The sequence below is a fragment of the Arachis ipaensis genome, chromosome B06, assembly GCF_000816755.2.
Source record: "Arachis ipaensis cultivar K30076 chromosome B06, Araip1.1, whole genome shotgun sequence".
Taxonomy (NCBI): Eukaryota; Viridiplantae; Streptophyta; class Magnoliopsida; order Fabales; family Fabaceae; genus Arachis; species Arachis ipaensis.
The window spans coordinates 116,413,470-116,427,750 of NC_029790.2; the positions used below are offsets into that span (position 1 = coordinate 116,413,470).

At 35.9% G+C, this 14,281-nt stretch overlaps 1 protein-coding gene across 3 annotated transcripts; it reads left to right on the plus strand.

Annotated features, from left to right (window-relative positions):
- LOC107604872 (alpha-mannosidase At3g26720) lies at positions 3,880-13,961 on the plus strand. 3 transcript variants are annotated; one of them, XM_016306577.2, is made up of 29 exons: positions 3,892-4,245; positions 4,320-4,403; positions 4,535-4,623; positions 4,860-5,034; positions 5,178-5,297; positions 5,378-5,461; positions 5,556-5,627; positions 6,586-6,699; positions 6,830-6,930; positions 7,513-7,606; positions 7,716-7,883; positions 7,957-8,046; positions 8,486-8,551; positions 8,671-8,727; positions 8,964-9,183; positions 9,281-9,420; positions 9,592-9,660; positions 10,141-10,200; positions 10,309-10,380; positions 10,546-10,593; positions 10,709-10,828; positions 11,481-11,546; positions 11,947-12,059; positions 12,189-12,273; positions 12,565-12,675; positions 12,756-12,851; positions 12,965-13,012; positions 13,439-13,507; positions 13,574-13,961. In XM_016306577.2, the coding sequence occupies exons 1-29, from the start codon at positions 4,039-4,041 to the stop codon at positions 13,808-13,810; spliced, it is 3,075 nt and encodes a 1,024-aa protein (XP_016162063.1). In that variant the 5' UTR covers positions 3,892-4,038; the 3' UTR covers positions 13,811-13,961. The 3 variants fall into 3 exon arrangements, with proteins under 3 accessions (XP_020960511.1, XP_016162063.1, XP_016162064.1); XM_016306578.2 differs by lacking the exons at positions 3,892-4,245; positions 4,320-4,403 and having other exon boundaries at positions 4,847-5,034; XM_021104852.1 differs by lacking the exons at positions 12,756-12,851; positions 12,965-13,012; positions 13,439-13,507; positions 13,574-13,961 and having other exon boundaries at positions 3,880-4,245; positions 12,189-12,384; positions 12,565-12,676.

Sequence of the window (14,281 nt, forward strand, 5' to 3'; positions counted from 1 at the left end):
GTTTTATTGTAAAACTTAAGATTTGTAAAATTAATAGTAAATTTGTTTTTAGGATAATCTAGTAGTTTTAGAATGCAATTAGTTTAAATAAGTAAATTACTCAAAATAATTTAATGTCAAAAAAAATGATGTATAAATTTAATTGAATTTTTATCATCATAATCTAAAAAATCCTAGATTAATTAGAATAGAATGATAAATAAATTTTTGAAAATTTATACATCGAACATATTTGTATTTAAAGAAAAAATATCAATATAATTTTGTATAATAACTGACGTAGAGATATATTTCTTCCAGATTAGCTTCTATAATCAAAATAGAAATTTTTAATTTAAATGTAACTTATCTACATTTGTTATTATAGAAGACTTTATTGAGATTTTTTTCAATAATTAATCTGTTTGAAGTGTAAATCTTCATAGACTTTTATAAGTTTATTCTAAATTATAATGTGATAACATGGAAAACTAGGGAAAAAAACAGCTAAAATTATACAAAAAAAAATAAAAATATAAAAAACGAAGACAAAAAAAATCCAAATATATATATACAAAATAACACATACATTCGAAACCTTTGATAACGAAACATCCAAAATTAGTAAAACTAATCATCCAAAACCAAGAAGAAGAAGAAGAAGAAGGGTGTCACAGCTGCGACAGACGTGGGGAGGAGGAAAAGAAGAAGCGACAACAGACGCAAGACGAAGAAGAAGGAGGAGAAGGAAGAGGAGGAAGAAGAAAGTCAACGTCGACGATCTGCGACTCACACCGATGGAGGGGGAGAGGTGGTTGCGACTCCTACAGTGACGATGACAAGGTGGGGGATGTCGCTACGTGGACGGTGCGAGTGTCTTCCTCGCTGTGTCTTCCTTCGCTAGTGCCCCTGCGTGAACAGCGGTGGCTGCTCGTGACGGATCTCCGAACGACGCAGCAGCAGCTTTCTTCCCCTTCACGAGGGCTCCTGCGTCAATGACAGTGGCTGCGGTTAGGGGTAGCAAACGGGCCTAAACCTGCCGAGTCGGCCCGCGTAACCTGCCAAAAAAGGCGGGTCGGGCTGGAAAATTGGGACCGCCAAAGAGCAAAAGCCCGCCTAACCCGCACCGCTTAAACCGCGGGTTTTGGCGGGGCGGGGCGGGCTTTTTCGCCGGGCTTAGTATTTTTTTGATAAGGGGTATTTTTACAATTTTTTTGCCAAAATCCAACTTCTCCCAACCTAATTTACAAGAGGATGAAGATGAAAATTGAGTTTTTTAGATTATGTTTATTTTGTTTTAGAGACAATATTTATAATTATGTTTTGGATTATGTTTAGTTTGCTTTGGAGATAATATTTATAATTATGTTTTGGATGAAAACTTGGTTTATAATTATGTTTATTAGATATTTATATTTACAAAGACTTTAATATTTGTGAATATAAAAATTATATTTTTTTATGCCTTTAGAAATTATAATAGTTAAAAATAAAAAAAATAAAAAACATAAGAAACGGGCTTTTCTGCTTGCCACCCCTAGCTGCGGTAGACTACAACGAAGACGACGGGTGACAGAACTTTGGAAGGTGTGGCACCAATGCGGTGGTGGCACGACGAATGGCTCTACAGAGAGCTTAGGATAAAGGGCTGCTCGACGTGGGGGGCTTAGGTGAAAGGGATTAGGATTTGTGTGGTGGTTCTTTTACTGTGGGTGAGAGTGGAATTAAAATTAGGGTAGTTTTTGAGAAGTAGATTAATCTTTTTTAGACAAAGTATAGGGAGATAACAAGCGAACCAGCCAACTTAAACAATTCCTTTAATAATTAATTTGAACTTTTTTAAAAATTAGAATTTCAATAATTAGAATTAGAGGTAATGACCAATTCGGTACCCGAAAGATTCAAACGCTGACATTTTAGTACCCAACTATTGGTATTGACAAAAAGGTACATGAATGATTTAAAATTTTGACAAGCGTGTCCAAGAGCTTGCCGGAACATAGCTCCGGTGAGTACGATGCTTACGTGGTGGCCGGTTTTAGCTGACTCTCCATACAAGAGGCCTATTGGCAGACCTTCCAAGAAAAGGAAGAAGGACAGCAGCGAGCAAGACTCTGGGAGCCAATACCATGCCAAGAGAAGATATGGCCAGATAACATGTCAAACCTGCAAGAGAGTAAGTGAAACAAGTCATAGAGTCAGCTATCTACTTACATAATATCATTCAATCATACATAAACTGTTTGAAATCTGATTGTATTTATTTATTGCCTGGATGCAAGGTTGGACATAATAGTAGGACTTGCCCTGAGAGATCAAATGGAGCAGCAGCTCAAGAAGATGGAATTGATGAGGATGAAGCTAGAGAGCAAGAAGCTAACTGGGAGGAGACCATGGATGGAGGACCATTCGAAGAGGAAGACCCCCAACCTCAACAGCACCTCAAACTAGGGTTGCCAGCCATGATGCTTGGTCTAATTGAGAATTAATTAGGTTTTGAATAATTAGAATTTGGCAAATAACCTCCCCACAAATCTTAATTGCTTTCTCTCAAGCCCCGCAGTCGCTCCTAACCACATGTCGTGCCGCTTCGTCGCGCCTCCACTGCACTACCGTAGCACCGACCAGAGTTTACGCACTCCCAGTGGTCGTTGCAAACCGCTGCAACCTCCACCATTGACACATGACTCCTCGCGAACAAGAGCAACATGCCATTGCGCTGTCGTTTCATCGACTGGCGATCACTCCCCCTCCTCGGTGATGAAACCATTCCCAACCATCGCGCTCCCCCCAGTCGAGCTGTTGTTGCTGCGTCGCCATTCTCACGCGAGCTGTGCATGCGGTCCTTCATGTTGTTCATGTCGTCGTTGCGGGGAGAAGGCGCGAGTGACATGATTGTGCTCCCTTTCTTCCATCACGCTACAATGGGCCCATCCTCCCTCCTGTTGCCGTCCTACCTCCGTCGCCATGTCTTTTTCTTCTTCTTCTTCTGTTGTGATTTTGATTTTTTTTATGTGATTTGGATGTGTTTTTTCATGTAATTTGAATATTTTTTTATATAATTTGGATATTTTTTGGTATATTATGGATATTTTTCCGTCCCTTAGTAGAAAATGTATTGGAGTTTAGAATGCGGATGTTTCTTTTACGAAGAAAGAAACATCCAATTAAAAAAAGCATCCACAATCCCTTGAAAATAAATTGAGTAAAATATCTTTTTTGTCCCCAACGTTTGAAATAAATCTTATTTGTGTCTCTAACGTTTATAAAAGTGATTTAATATTATCTTACCGTCAATTATACTAACAAATCAGATTGTATTTTTTAATTTTTCTCACTTGGATATATTCATTCTCAATTAGGTTTCGCTTGGATTGTTCAATTTTAATATTATACCCACTGTTTGTGTTCAGGTTTAATTATATCCATAAAAAAGTGAATTATGTGAATGTTGCAGGAATTAGTTTCAACTTTTGATGAGCTATTATCTGGAGTGGATTATTAATTCTGTCCCAGACATTTGTATTCTAACTTCAAGAAGAGATATTTCAAAACTCCAACTAAAGCTCATGATGTGTAATTGAGGGTAGGATAATATTGAAACACTTTTACAAACGTTAAGGATACAAATAGGCCGATTTAAATGTTAAGAACACAAATAGGACTTATCTGAAATGTTAAGAGATAAAAACAATACTTTATTCAGATAAATTTAATGTAATTTAGATTTTTTTATGTGATTTGAATATTTTTTCCTTGTAAAGTTAATATTTTTTTAATATAATATAATTTTTTGATATAATTTGAAATATATATATCCGTAGAGCGAGCTAAGAGGAAAATTGTGTATCTGTATCTACTATTTAAATCTAATAATCTAATTAGTAATTTGTACGGGATAGGCCCACTTGTGTGCTTCCCTTCTACTCCACAACTTAATCCAAGCAAGCTTCCTATTTCAGCCAACAACAATAGTACAATACTAAACACACTCTCTCTCTCACTGCAATCATCACTTGAACTGAACAACATATAGTGATTACTGACTACTGAGTAGTGATGATGGGCGCTGCTACGGTGCTACTCGTCGTTATAGTGGCGGCGATTTGGGTGGCGCAATCACACTCAGAGTACATAGAGTACAACACCACGCAGAGGATCGTCAACGGTCAAATAAACGTTCACTTGGTGCCTCACTCCCACGACGATGTTGGCTGGCTCAAGACCGTTGATCAGTACTACGTCGGCGCCAACAACTCCATTCGTGTTAGTCTCAATTTTCTTTCTTTATTTTTGACTTTGAGGTTCCAAGAATTTCTTTCTCACTTGCTACTTGGCAGGGTGCATGTGTGCAGAACGTGCTGGATTCTGTGATCTCTGCGCTTTTGGAAGACAAGAATCGCAAATTTATCTATGTTGAGATGGTGATAATACTTTGATTTGATACTGACACTGAGTTTTTTTTTTTTTTTTGGATTGTAAAATTCTTAAAGGAAATGAGTGATTGGTGTGTTTGACTGGGAAATTTCTATTTTGATTGTAATTTTTTATGTAGGCATTTTTCCAACGATGGTGGAGACAGCAAAGTAAAGCTAAGAAAATTAAAGTGAAGGAGCTTGTTGACTCTGGTCAGCTTGAATTCATGTAAGTCTCGTATTTTCTTCTGCCTGAAGCTACTTAGTAGTTACTGTTTTGAATTATTGCCTATGATTTACTTTGATCAGTTAGATGTTGCAATATCTGAATGAGTACCTTGTAACTTGTAGTCAAAGGTCTTTCTCGTTTTTCTGATTCATATAATCTGTGTAGATCAAACATAAGTCTATGAAGCAGAATCTGATTAACAATATTCCCCTTTATATCTGAGTTTGTTTTTGAAGAAATGGGGGCATGTGCATGCATGATGAGGCCACCCCGCATTACATTGACCTGATTGATCAGACAACTCTCGGGCATCAATTCATTAAAGATGAATTCGGTAAGACTCCAAGAGTTGGCTGGCAGATCGATCCTTTTGGCCATTCTGCGGTTCAGGCGTACTTGCTTGGCGCTGAGGTATGTTTATCATAATCCAGTTATGTGGAGAGTTAGTATACTTGTCAAAATAACTAGTTTCAGTGGATTAGAACTAGAATATGATAAGTGCTATTAGTGCTGCATACAGTGTCCAAGTTTTATTCATTATATCTATGTTGCAGCTGGGATTCGATTCGCTCTTTTTTGCCAGAATTGATTACCAGGATAGAGCCAAGCGATTGAAGGAGAAGATGCTTGAGGTTATTTGGCAGGGTTCTAGGTCTCTTGGTTCTTCTTCACAAGTTAGTTCCTATCAATATTGTTTCCGTCTAGATATATAAGGTTTAGTTTTCCAGTTCCTTCATAGGTGACTTCGTTGCAGATATTTACGGGGATATTTCCCAGGCATTACGATCCTCCTGATGGCTTCACGTTTGAGATCAATGATGTTTCCCCTCCTATTCAGGTAAATTTCTTGTATTCTTTAAAATTTATGGAAAGAATATGTTGAATACTTTTTTAGTATCCTCATCTGAGATTCAAGTAAATTTATATTGAAGGATGACATTGAACTGTTTGACTATAATGTTCAAGAAAGGGTCAATGACTTTGTAGCTGCAGCCATATATCAGGTGAGTCGTTGACCATTGATCCCCCCTCCTCTCTCTCTCTCTCTCTCTTGTTATGTCAACGTCTTTTCTTTTTCTTCTCCATGGCGCAGATTAATCTCTCTCTCTCTCTCTCTCTCTAAATCATACAAGAACAGAAGTTATATTTTAATTGCTTGATCCAGTGTGTTATATTTGATGTTTTGAGAGAAGATTCTTGGTCTAGTATTATCATCTCATATATCAATGAAGAATTTATGGTTAGTTCCCCGTTTTATTATTCACAATATTCTTGAACACTTGAGTGGAGAAACTATGACATTTTGAGTGGTTTAATTATGTGTTAAGATACTCTCATAAAAAAATTAATCCGTAATTTTAGGTTTCTTATCTGTCTCTGCAGTCTGCACATGGTACTAAGGTAAAAAATAAAATAAACTAGAGGTAGAGTAAGGCATGGAGGCAGTTGCATTTGATTTTGTGCTTTTGACAGCAAAAGCGAAAAATTTCTATGTTTTGGAAAAGTTCTTAGAAGGCTTTCTTCTGCTTTAAGAGAGTCACAGGAGCTTCTAGTCAGCTAAGACTGTCAATGGATGTAAACTACCTAAAAGAAAACTTCAGCTTCTCTTAATTCTAGCAGTTTTACTTTCCTGATTTAGGCATATACTTCCGTATGTTCTCAATAGTTTATGATTGCTTTAATAAATAAAAAAAATTTGTAAGTTAAATGTATTATATTACCATTATTTCATCAGCTTTTAATCAAACTTTTCAACATTGATGCATTTGTAGATTTTTACAGGATGTTTAGCACCAAAGCCCACATCATTCGAAATGAGGCCTAAAAAAGGCCTAATGATGCACTGGTTGACGAGACTAGATTTTTACTTTTATATCATATATTTACTTTGGTTTTATGTTGTTTGAAGCGTAATAGGATCCTATGGAAGTTACAAACTGAATTGCCTTTGTCCATATCTAGGCTAATGTGACCAGAACCAATCACATTATGTGGGCAATGGGGACAGACTTCCGGTATCAATATGCTGATTCATGGTTCAGGCAGATGGATAAGTTTATTCACTATGTGAATCAGGTGCTCTACCTTTGCAATTGTTGCCTAAAGTGTTACGTCGGAGTTTTTTGTTTTTCATACTTGACGGGAGATACTGATTTTACCACTTTTGAGTTAAAATCTATGCTTTCTTTTTGTGTCATACACTCAGGATGGGCGTGTCAATGCATTATATTCAACACCATCTATCTACACTGATTCAAAATATGCAGCAAATGAGCAATGGCCTCTTAAAGTTGATGATTTCTTCCCGTAAGTTTTTCTTATATTTGTTTTAGATTTATGTTTTGATGTGAGTTAAGAAGGAGGAAGGGAAAATGATCGAAAGCTTTGTTTGAAAGATGGTAGAGACCAACTGAGAATCACCAATATATATATAGGAGCAAGAGAGAATGCAAATCAGGTGCTGCAAGGAAATGAAATTAGTCCCATTCGTCCCTTGATCAACATAAATAACTTACTGAGCTGTCTAAAAGTGAGAGGATGGGAGGGGAAAGGTGGGATTGAGATTCTCTGTGAATGAGTACTGTATTCTTTTCTTCTTAGCTGATTTCACACTGATTTCAACACAAGGGGTGTCAATAATACAGACATTTTCTCCGTTTTAAAGTCTCTATTACGAATTTCTATCACAAGACTTTTCATGAGGAGAAGGGAAGTATTTTTAATTCAAATAACGTAATAAACAGTCGTTTCTCCTACTTTAACCTGCAAACAGGAGGAAGGCAGTTCATCACCGCTACCATTCTGTCACTTCCCATCCTTTCTTTTCCTCCTAAGATTTCTATACATTGTTGAAAGAGATCAGTTTTAATTCAAGGTACATAATTTCAGATATGCAGATAAACCGAATGCATATTGGACTGGCTATTTTACAAGTAGGCCAGCTTTAAAGGGTTATGTGAGAGTGATGAGTGGTTACTATCAGGTAAAATCTTATGCTCGTTTTTCTACCTGTAAGTTAGTTTGTTGTCATCCTTGTGAGCTCTCCCATACTTCCTTCTTAGAACATCTGTTACTTTCTTGTTGACATTTAGGCAGCAAGGCAATTAGAATTTTTCAAAGGGAGGAATGCATCTGGACCAAATACTAATTCACTAGCAGAAGCTTTATCAATTGCTCAGCATCATGATGCAGTTAGTGGCACAGAGAGACAACATGTTGCTGCTGATTATGCACTGCGACTGTCATTGGGCTATAAGGAGGTGCATATTGATGATTTTCTGTTTGGTTGGCAATAACATAAAATTAAATGGACCACTGTCTCTTGATTTTCAGGCAGAAGTGGTGGTCGCATCTGCCCTTGCTTTCTTGGTAAACCAAAAGTTAAGTTCGCAACAGGTGAAGCCAGTGTCGGACTTACAACAGGCAATGCACTCTGGACACAGAATAAGTTTCTTATGTTTTCAATCGATGGTTTCATCATAAATTAGCTTCTAATATGTTACTTCTAGTCTGACTTGACAGGAAATTAAAAACTAAAATTAGTTATTAGATTTTTTTTTTTCTGCAAGCCACATATATGCAACATGAATTCATGCATTCTGAAACCACCCAACTCCCTAGGGAAAAGATAGTTTAGCTGCATGAACCATTCTAAGAAGATAAAGTCTCATTTGTTCTATGTTTGACTGAATTACTGTATAGTTAAGGCTATTAAGATCTGTTACGTGATCACTTTTCTAGTTTATTTTTAGTTAAAGGCTTGCTAAACTATGTGATGTTAGAGTCTGTAAATCTAGTCATCTGAGAACACTTTGTAATATTATGGATTTATGTTAAAGCTGTCATGTGAATCTGGCTGCAGTGTCCTCTACTCAATATAAGTTACTGTCCTTCATCAGAAGCTACGTTGAGCAATGGAAAAAGCTTGGTAAGTATAATAATGTACATCAGTCAACCATTAAAAGCAAGAGTTACATCACTCAAAGTTATGAGCAGATATGAACCTCTTCAATATAATATTTCTCTTAATGTTGTGGCCTTTTGTAGGTGATTGTTGTTTATAACCCACTTGCTTGGAAGAGGGAGGAAGTAATTCGAATTCCTGTAAGTGCTTAGAATGAATTTTTTTTTTTTTTTTCCGTTAGCATATGTAACACTATGTTCTATAAAGATAACGTGCCATCATCGCTTCTGAATCTAGTGTTAATGCCGCACTCCTGTTTCTCGGTAATCATTGTTCATTTTCTTCTAAGAGATTAAAGCATCCTTTAGTCTTGAAGTTCATCCATTGTTGCTAAATCCATTCTTTAATGACTGATGACAAAACATACTTGCTGCAGGTTTCCACCACAGACATTTCTGTCAAAGATTCTGCTGGGAATGAAGTTGAGTCTCAAATTCTCCCACTATCCAATGCCACTTCAATCCTAAGAAAATACTATGTCAAAGCGTATGTAGGAAAATCTCCTGGTTCAGAACCAAAGTACTGGCTTGCATTTCCAGTGTCTGTACCTCCCCTTGGTTTCAGCACATACATAGTCTCCAAGCCTAGACAGACAGGTAAGAGATGTTGCTTCTGTTTCTAACTTCTTATCTTCCACTCTATGCTTCTATGTACCGATAAGTGGAACTGAGAGCAATTCACTAAATGGCGAAGGTAATCGTTCAACCATATCCAAGGTGCACAAATCAGAAAGAAGTACAAATACCAGCATAGAAGTTGGACAAGGGAATTTGAAGCTGCTTTATTCTGCAGATGAAAGAAAGCTTACTCATTATGTTAACAGTAGAAATCTTGTGAGTCCTCAGTATGCATCTCTTAGGTTTTTATATGCTTGCAGATTTTTTAGTGCATTCTAAGATCAAGATAAGATGTAATCTGAATAAGTGGCTTACAAATTCAATTTTCGTTATGGCATAAAGTTAGTTATGCTGATGTTTTATATTCTGTCTTGGTTTTGGCTGAAGGTTAAAGCATCTGTTGAACAAACATACAGTTATTATTCTGGAAATGATGGAACAGATAAAGATCCTCAGGTAAGTTGTGTGTATACATAATTTTCTACATACATCAACAACAACTATGCCAGGCGTCTGTCTGGATCTAACAATGTCATAGTTCGCTATCACAGATCACATCTGGGTTTAAACCCATTTATATTTAAATAACTTTTGATAATTTCTTCCAGAGTTTTTTTTAGAACTCCCTTTTCTCTAGCTAAAGGATTATCCTTCATCTTATTCACTCTCCTAATTGTCATTGGAGCCACCGCAAGTCTTCCTTGAACACAATTATTTTATGCATTAATTTTTGTAGACTTCAATCATATTGTTAGTATGAACAACTTTTTAAATTTTTGGATGGAGGAATTACATTTTTATTTCTTTTTTTGCTTTATGCTAGATAGCACTATGATCATACCATTTCTTACTTGCTTCAGTCCATCCATATTATTCTTAAATAAAACTAACTAAAATATTTCTTTGGGATTACCAACTTTTTTTCTCATATTGAAGGCTTCTGGGGCATATGTATTCCGCCCAAATGGATCATTTCCAATTAGATCTGATCGCCAGGTTTCAAACTTTTCATTCTTCAATTTTAAACAGTTGGCAATAGTTTAGTTTGTGATCAATCCAGAGAACAATTCAAGATGCTAATTCTGTATGTTTGTTCGTGTTAAGGAATCTTTTACTGTTTTAAGTGGTCCAGTGCTGGATGAAGTTCATCAGCAGCTCAATCCATGGATATCTCAGGTAAATTATGGTTAAAATAACCATAATTTCCTCAAGTGTTCTCATCGCTACTCCCTTCCCATGGCATCCACAGGACCCGCAAATTTCAGTAAAATGAAAGTTGTGTTTCTTGTGATTATCTATTTTTGTGTGGAACTTAAGCATTATTCTTTCTTCTTTTTACAGATTACAAGGATATTCAAGGGAAAGGAACATGCTGAAGTTGAGTTCACAGTATGTTAGTTCCCCTGTATTCTGATTGCTGAGTAACAAATATATATATATTTCCTTTTATATGGCACAGAAGTAGTGCAGAATTTGCATCTAAAATCTGTTTATGCATATGTAGGTTGGGCCTATACCTGTGGATGATAACATTGGGAAAGAACTTATTACCCAGTTTACAACCTCAATGAAGACCAACAAAACATTCTACACAGATTCCAATGGACGTGACTTCATTAAAAGGGTGTGTTTGTTTTACTCTCTTTTTGTAATAAATATTAAATATTTTTTATTACCTTGATATCACATTAAACCACTCTAATTTGCATGTTTATATGGGATTTATGTGGAAGACAAAGGTAAAATAATTAATAGAAAGACCTTGAGTTCAATAAAATGATGGGTGATTAATGGGGATGCCAAACATAGGGTTCTGTGTGGATGACATGGAGAAACTGGTCATATTTTTCAATAGAAAGTGGCTATCAAACTCAAAGGAAAATTCTCATGATGCCAATAATGCCAGCAATATCTATGTTATTTATGTTGGGCACAAAATTGCCAGCAGGACTAAAAACTAGGTTGTGAAGATGGGAGTTCCAAGGTTGATGAGTGTACATACAAGAAAAATAATATTTAAAATGAATAATAAGTGTTGGAGTTAATTTTCTTGAGGAGTAAATGATGGAAACTTGATAGGTGATTTGTGTTGATGTGTAAAAAAGACAATAAAGTCTTAGTCTCTTGTGGAAGATTGGATCATGTCGAAAATAGTATGAGTTAAGATTGTCTAAAAGAATTCATTGAATATTGGTCGTTCAAAAAGTTCAATGCATTGATTTGTCTATGTAGTTGTATCAATCTTGTGGGATAAAACAAGTAAAATTATTTTGCAGATTCGAGATTTCCGGACAGACTGGGATCTACAAGTGAACCAACCCATAGCTGGAAACTATTATCCGGTGTGTTTAATTTAAGTGAAGACTCATGATCTTTCCACTATTCTCTGTTTATATTCAGTGTTTTTAAGTGAAGACTCATGATCCCTCCACTATTCTATGTTTATATTCAATAATTTCGCACTTTTTGTGTGTATATAACGATTTTGTAGACTAGCTGCTTCACGTCTTTCCTTCCCCCCTGTAAATCTATTTTTTTCCAAGGCTGATCTAATCTTTTCACTTTTATATATTTAAATTGTGTTTCAGTTGTAACATGAAGCAATGTTTTGCTATTCCTACGATTAAGCCTATTGCCATGTTTTAGAAAGATGTTATTATCTCTATCATATTTGATTCTGTCTTTCCCCTCATTAAATGGATATTAATGAAAAAATATTGTGCGTTACCACCATTGTCTAAGGTTAACTTAGGAATATATGTGCAAGATAGCAACACAGAACTCTCAGTGTTGGTGGACCGTTCAGTTGGGGTTTCAAGCTTGGTAGACGGTCAAGTAGAGCTCATGCTCCACAGGTTTGTTTTGTTCCTTGTCAATCTCTATTGATATTAAGTTCTATTTGCTACAACTTTACTCTATAGATTTATAAGTGACATAATTATTGCTGTTTCTTTTTCATATGATTTTCCTTTTCATTTTTCCAGGAGGCTTATCCATGACGATACAAGAGGCGTTGGTGAGGCACTCAATGAAACAGTTTGCATTGCTGGTAGCTGTGAAGGTTTAACCGTTAAGTATATCGTACCAAAGAGCCTATGTACTAATACTTGCTTAATGATTTCTGGTTATTTCATGTCTATGAGGGTAACCTTTCTGGTTCTCGCAAAGCAGCCTTGCTAGGTGCAACTATTCTTCCCCCCCCTCCTCCTCTTTTCTCTTCCTTCTTTTCTTTGATATTCTCAAACAGAGCATTTTATTGCCCAGGGTTCCTGAAGTGTCTGCAAGATGCATTAAAGATACTACATAAAATGAAAAATTGCAATTATATTCTACTAATGCCTGTTTATGTGATATTTCCAGATTCAAGGAAAACTGTACCTTAAAATTGATCCTATAGGTGAAGGTGCTAAGTGGCGTCGAACAGTTGGCCAGGAATTATATTCACCACTGTTGTTGGCATTCACAGAACAGGTAAAACATAAGGGGGAATAAATAAATACGAGTAGTAGTATGGGGTCCTTCATCATAAAAGTTTTCCACTATTCTTGCAGGATGGGGATAATTTGTCAAATTTTCAATCATCAACGTTTTCTGGCATAGATTCTTCATACAGTTTCCCAAACAATACTGCTCTTTTAACACTCCAGGTATGCAACTATATTTGGGGAACATAGCAAAATAGAAGATGGAGCTCTAAAATGCTTTCTAGTTGTCCCGTCTTTTCGCCGATGTGATTTTATTATTTTTGTGGACTTTGCAGGAACTTTACAGTGGAAAAATACTTCTAAGATTGGCTCACCTTTACGAGGTTTTTTATTATTTTACTGATTTACTTATCTGTAGTCCTTTGGTTCTCTCTTGTAGAGTTAAGCTTTTCAACAAAACTAATGCAAGCATGCATGCATTTCTATCAAAAACATGGAATATATTTTACATACGGAAATGCTTGTTAAGATTAATGACAGTTTGTCAATGCAACTGCAGCAGTTAGTTTAGTCACTGAAGGAATTTTGTAATTTTACTTGGAATAACTTGTTATAATTCAAACATCATATACAATATACTTTCTAATAATTATCTGTACTCACTTGAATCCTGTACATTAATACACACTGTTCTACCATTGAATGAGGTGCCTGTCCCATTCGACATTGGCCCGATGTCTCAGAAAATGAGTGCGCAAAACTACTTATATTTCTAATTTATGTTGTCTTGGTATTTGTTCCATGAATAGATTGAGGAGGACAAAGATTATTCAGCAATGGCAAGCGTGGAATTGTTAAAGCTGTTTCCTAACAAGAAGGTAAGATTTATAACTACTACAAGCTACTCTCTAATTTTTGTTCTAACGAGTTGACGACATCTTCAGATAAGGAAAGTGACCGAGATGAGTTTGTCTGCTAATCAAGAAAGAGCTGAAATGGAAAAGAAGAGGTTAGCATGGAAAGTAGAAGGCTCCACTAAAGAAACTAAGGTGGTGAGGGGAGGGCCTGTTGATCCTGAAAAGTTGGTGGTTGAACTTGCTCCAATGGAAATTAGGACATTTTTTATTGAATTTGCTTCCCTTCAAACGGTTCCTGAAGCAGAAAATCAAGCGGCAACGTAATAAGAGGGTTGTTTTCTTGTAGAGTTGCATCATTTGAACAATTGTACTCATTTGACTTTTACACTGAATTGACACAAACCCTTGCGTCATAACATAGAGTATTGGAGTGCGAGACTCATCCCGAATTTTCTACTCTCAGTTTTTAACTTTCCATTCATTTTATTTTTCTTTTATTTTTAGATAAATGATCAAAATAGAACCAGAAAACTTATGTCTTTCTAATAAAAATAAGAAAAAGTTTAGGGCCAACAACTTTGTTAAATTCTGGCCAGTATGTAACCAGCAAAAAAAAGTGAGTCATTGGATAAAATCTTATACTAATTTCACACCATTAAAATCATCTTGATGGCTATTTCATGGCTACAAATCACAAAAATTGCTGGTCCGGAGCATTTTAAACTTTAATTTTCTTATTTTATTAATTTTTTATTTTAGAAGGTTTTTATATAGGACAACAGGTATAAAAAAAAT

Bases quoted from the DNA above. Each gene is read 5' to 3' on its own strand.
- LOC107604872 (XM_016306577.2), top strand. From the start codon at position 4,039: ATGATGGGCGCTGCTACGGTGCTACTCGTCGTTATAGTGGCGGCGATT. The intron at 8,047-8,485 runs GCAATGCACTCT...ATCTGGCTGCAG, and splicing joins CAGTGTCGGACTTACAACAG to TGTCCTCTACTCAATATAAG. The intron at 12,060-12,188 runs GTTTGTTTTGTT...TCATTTTTCCAG, and splicing joins GTAGAGCTCATGCTCCACAG to GAGGCTTATCCATGACGATA.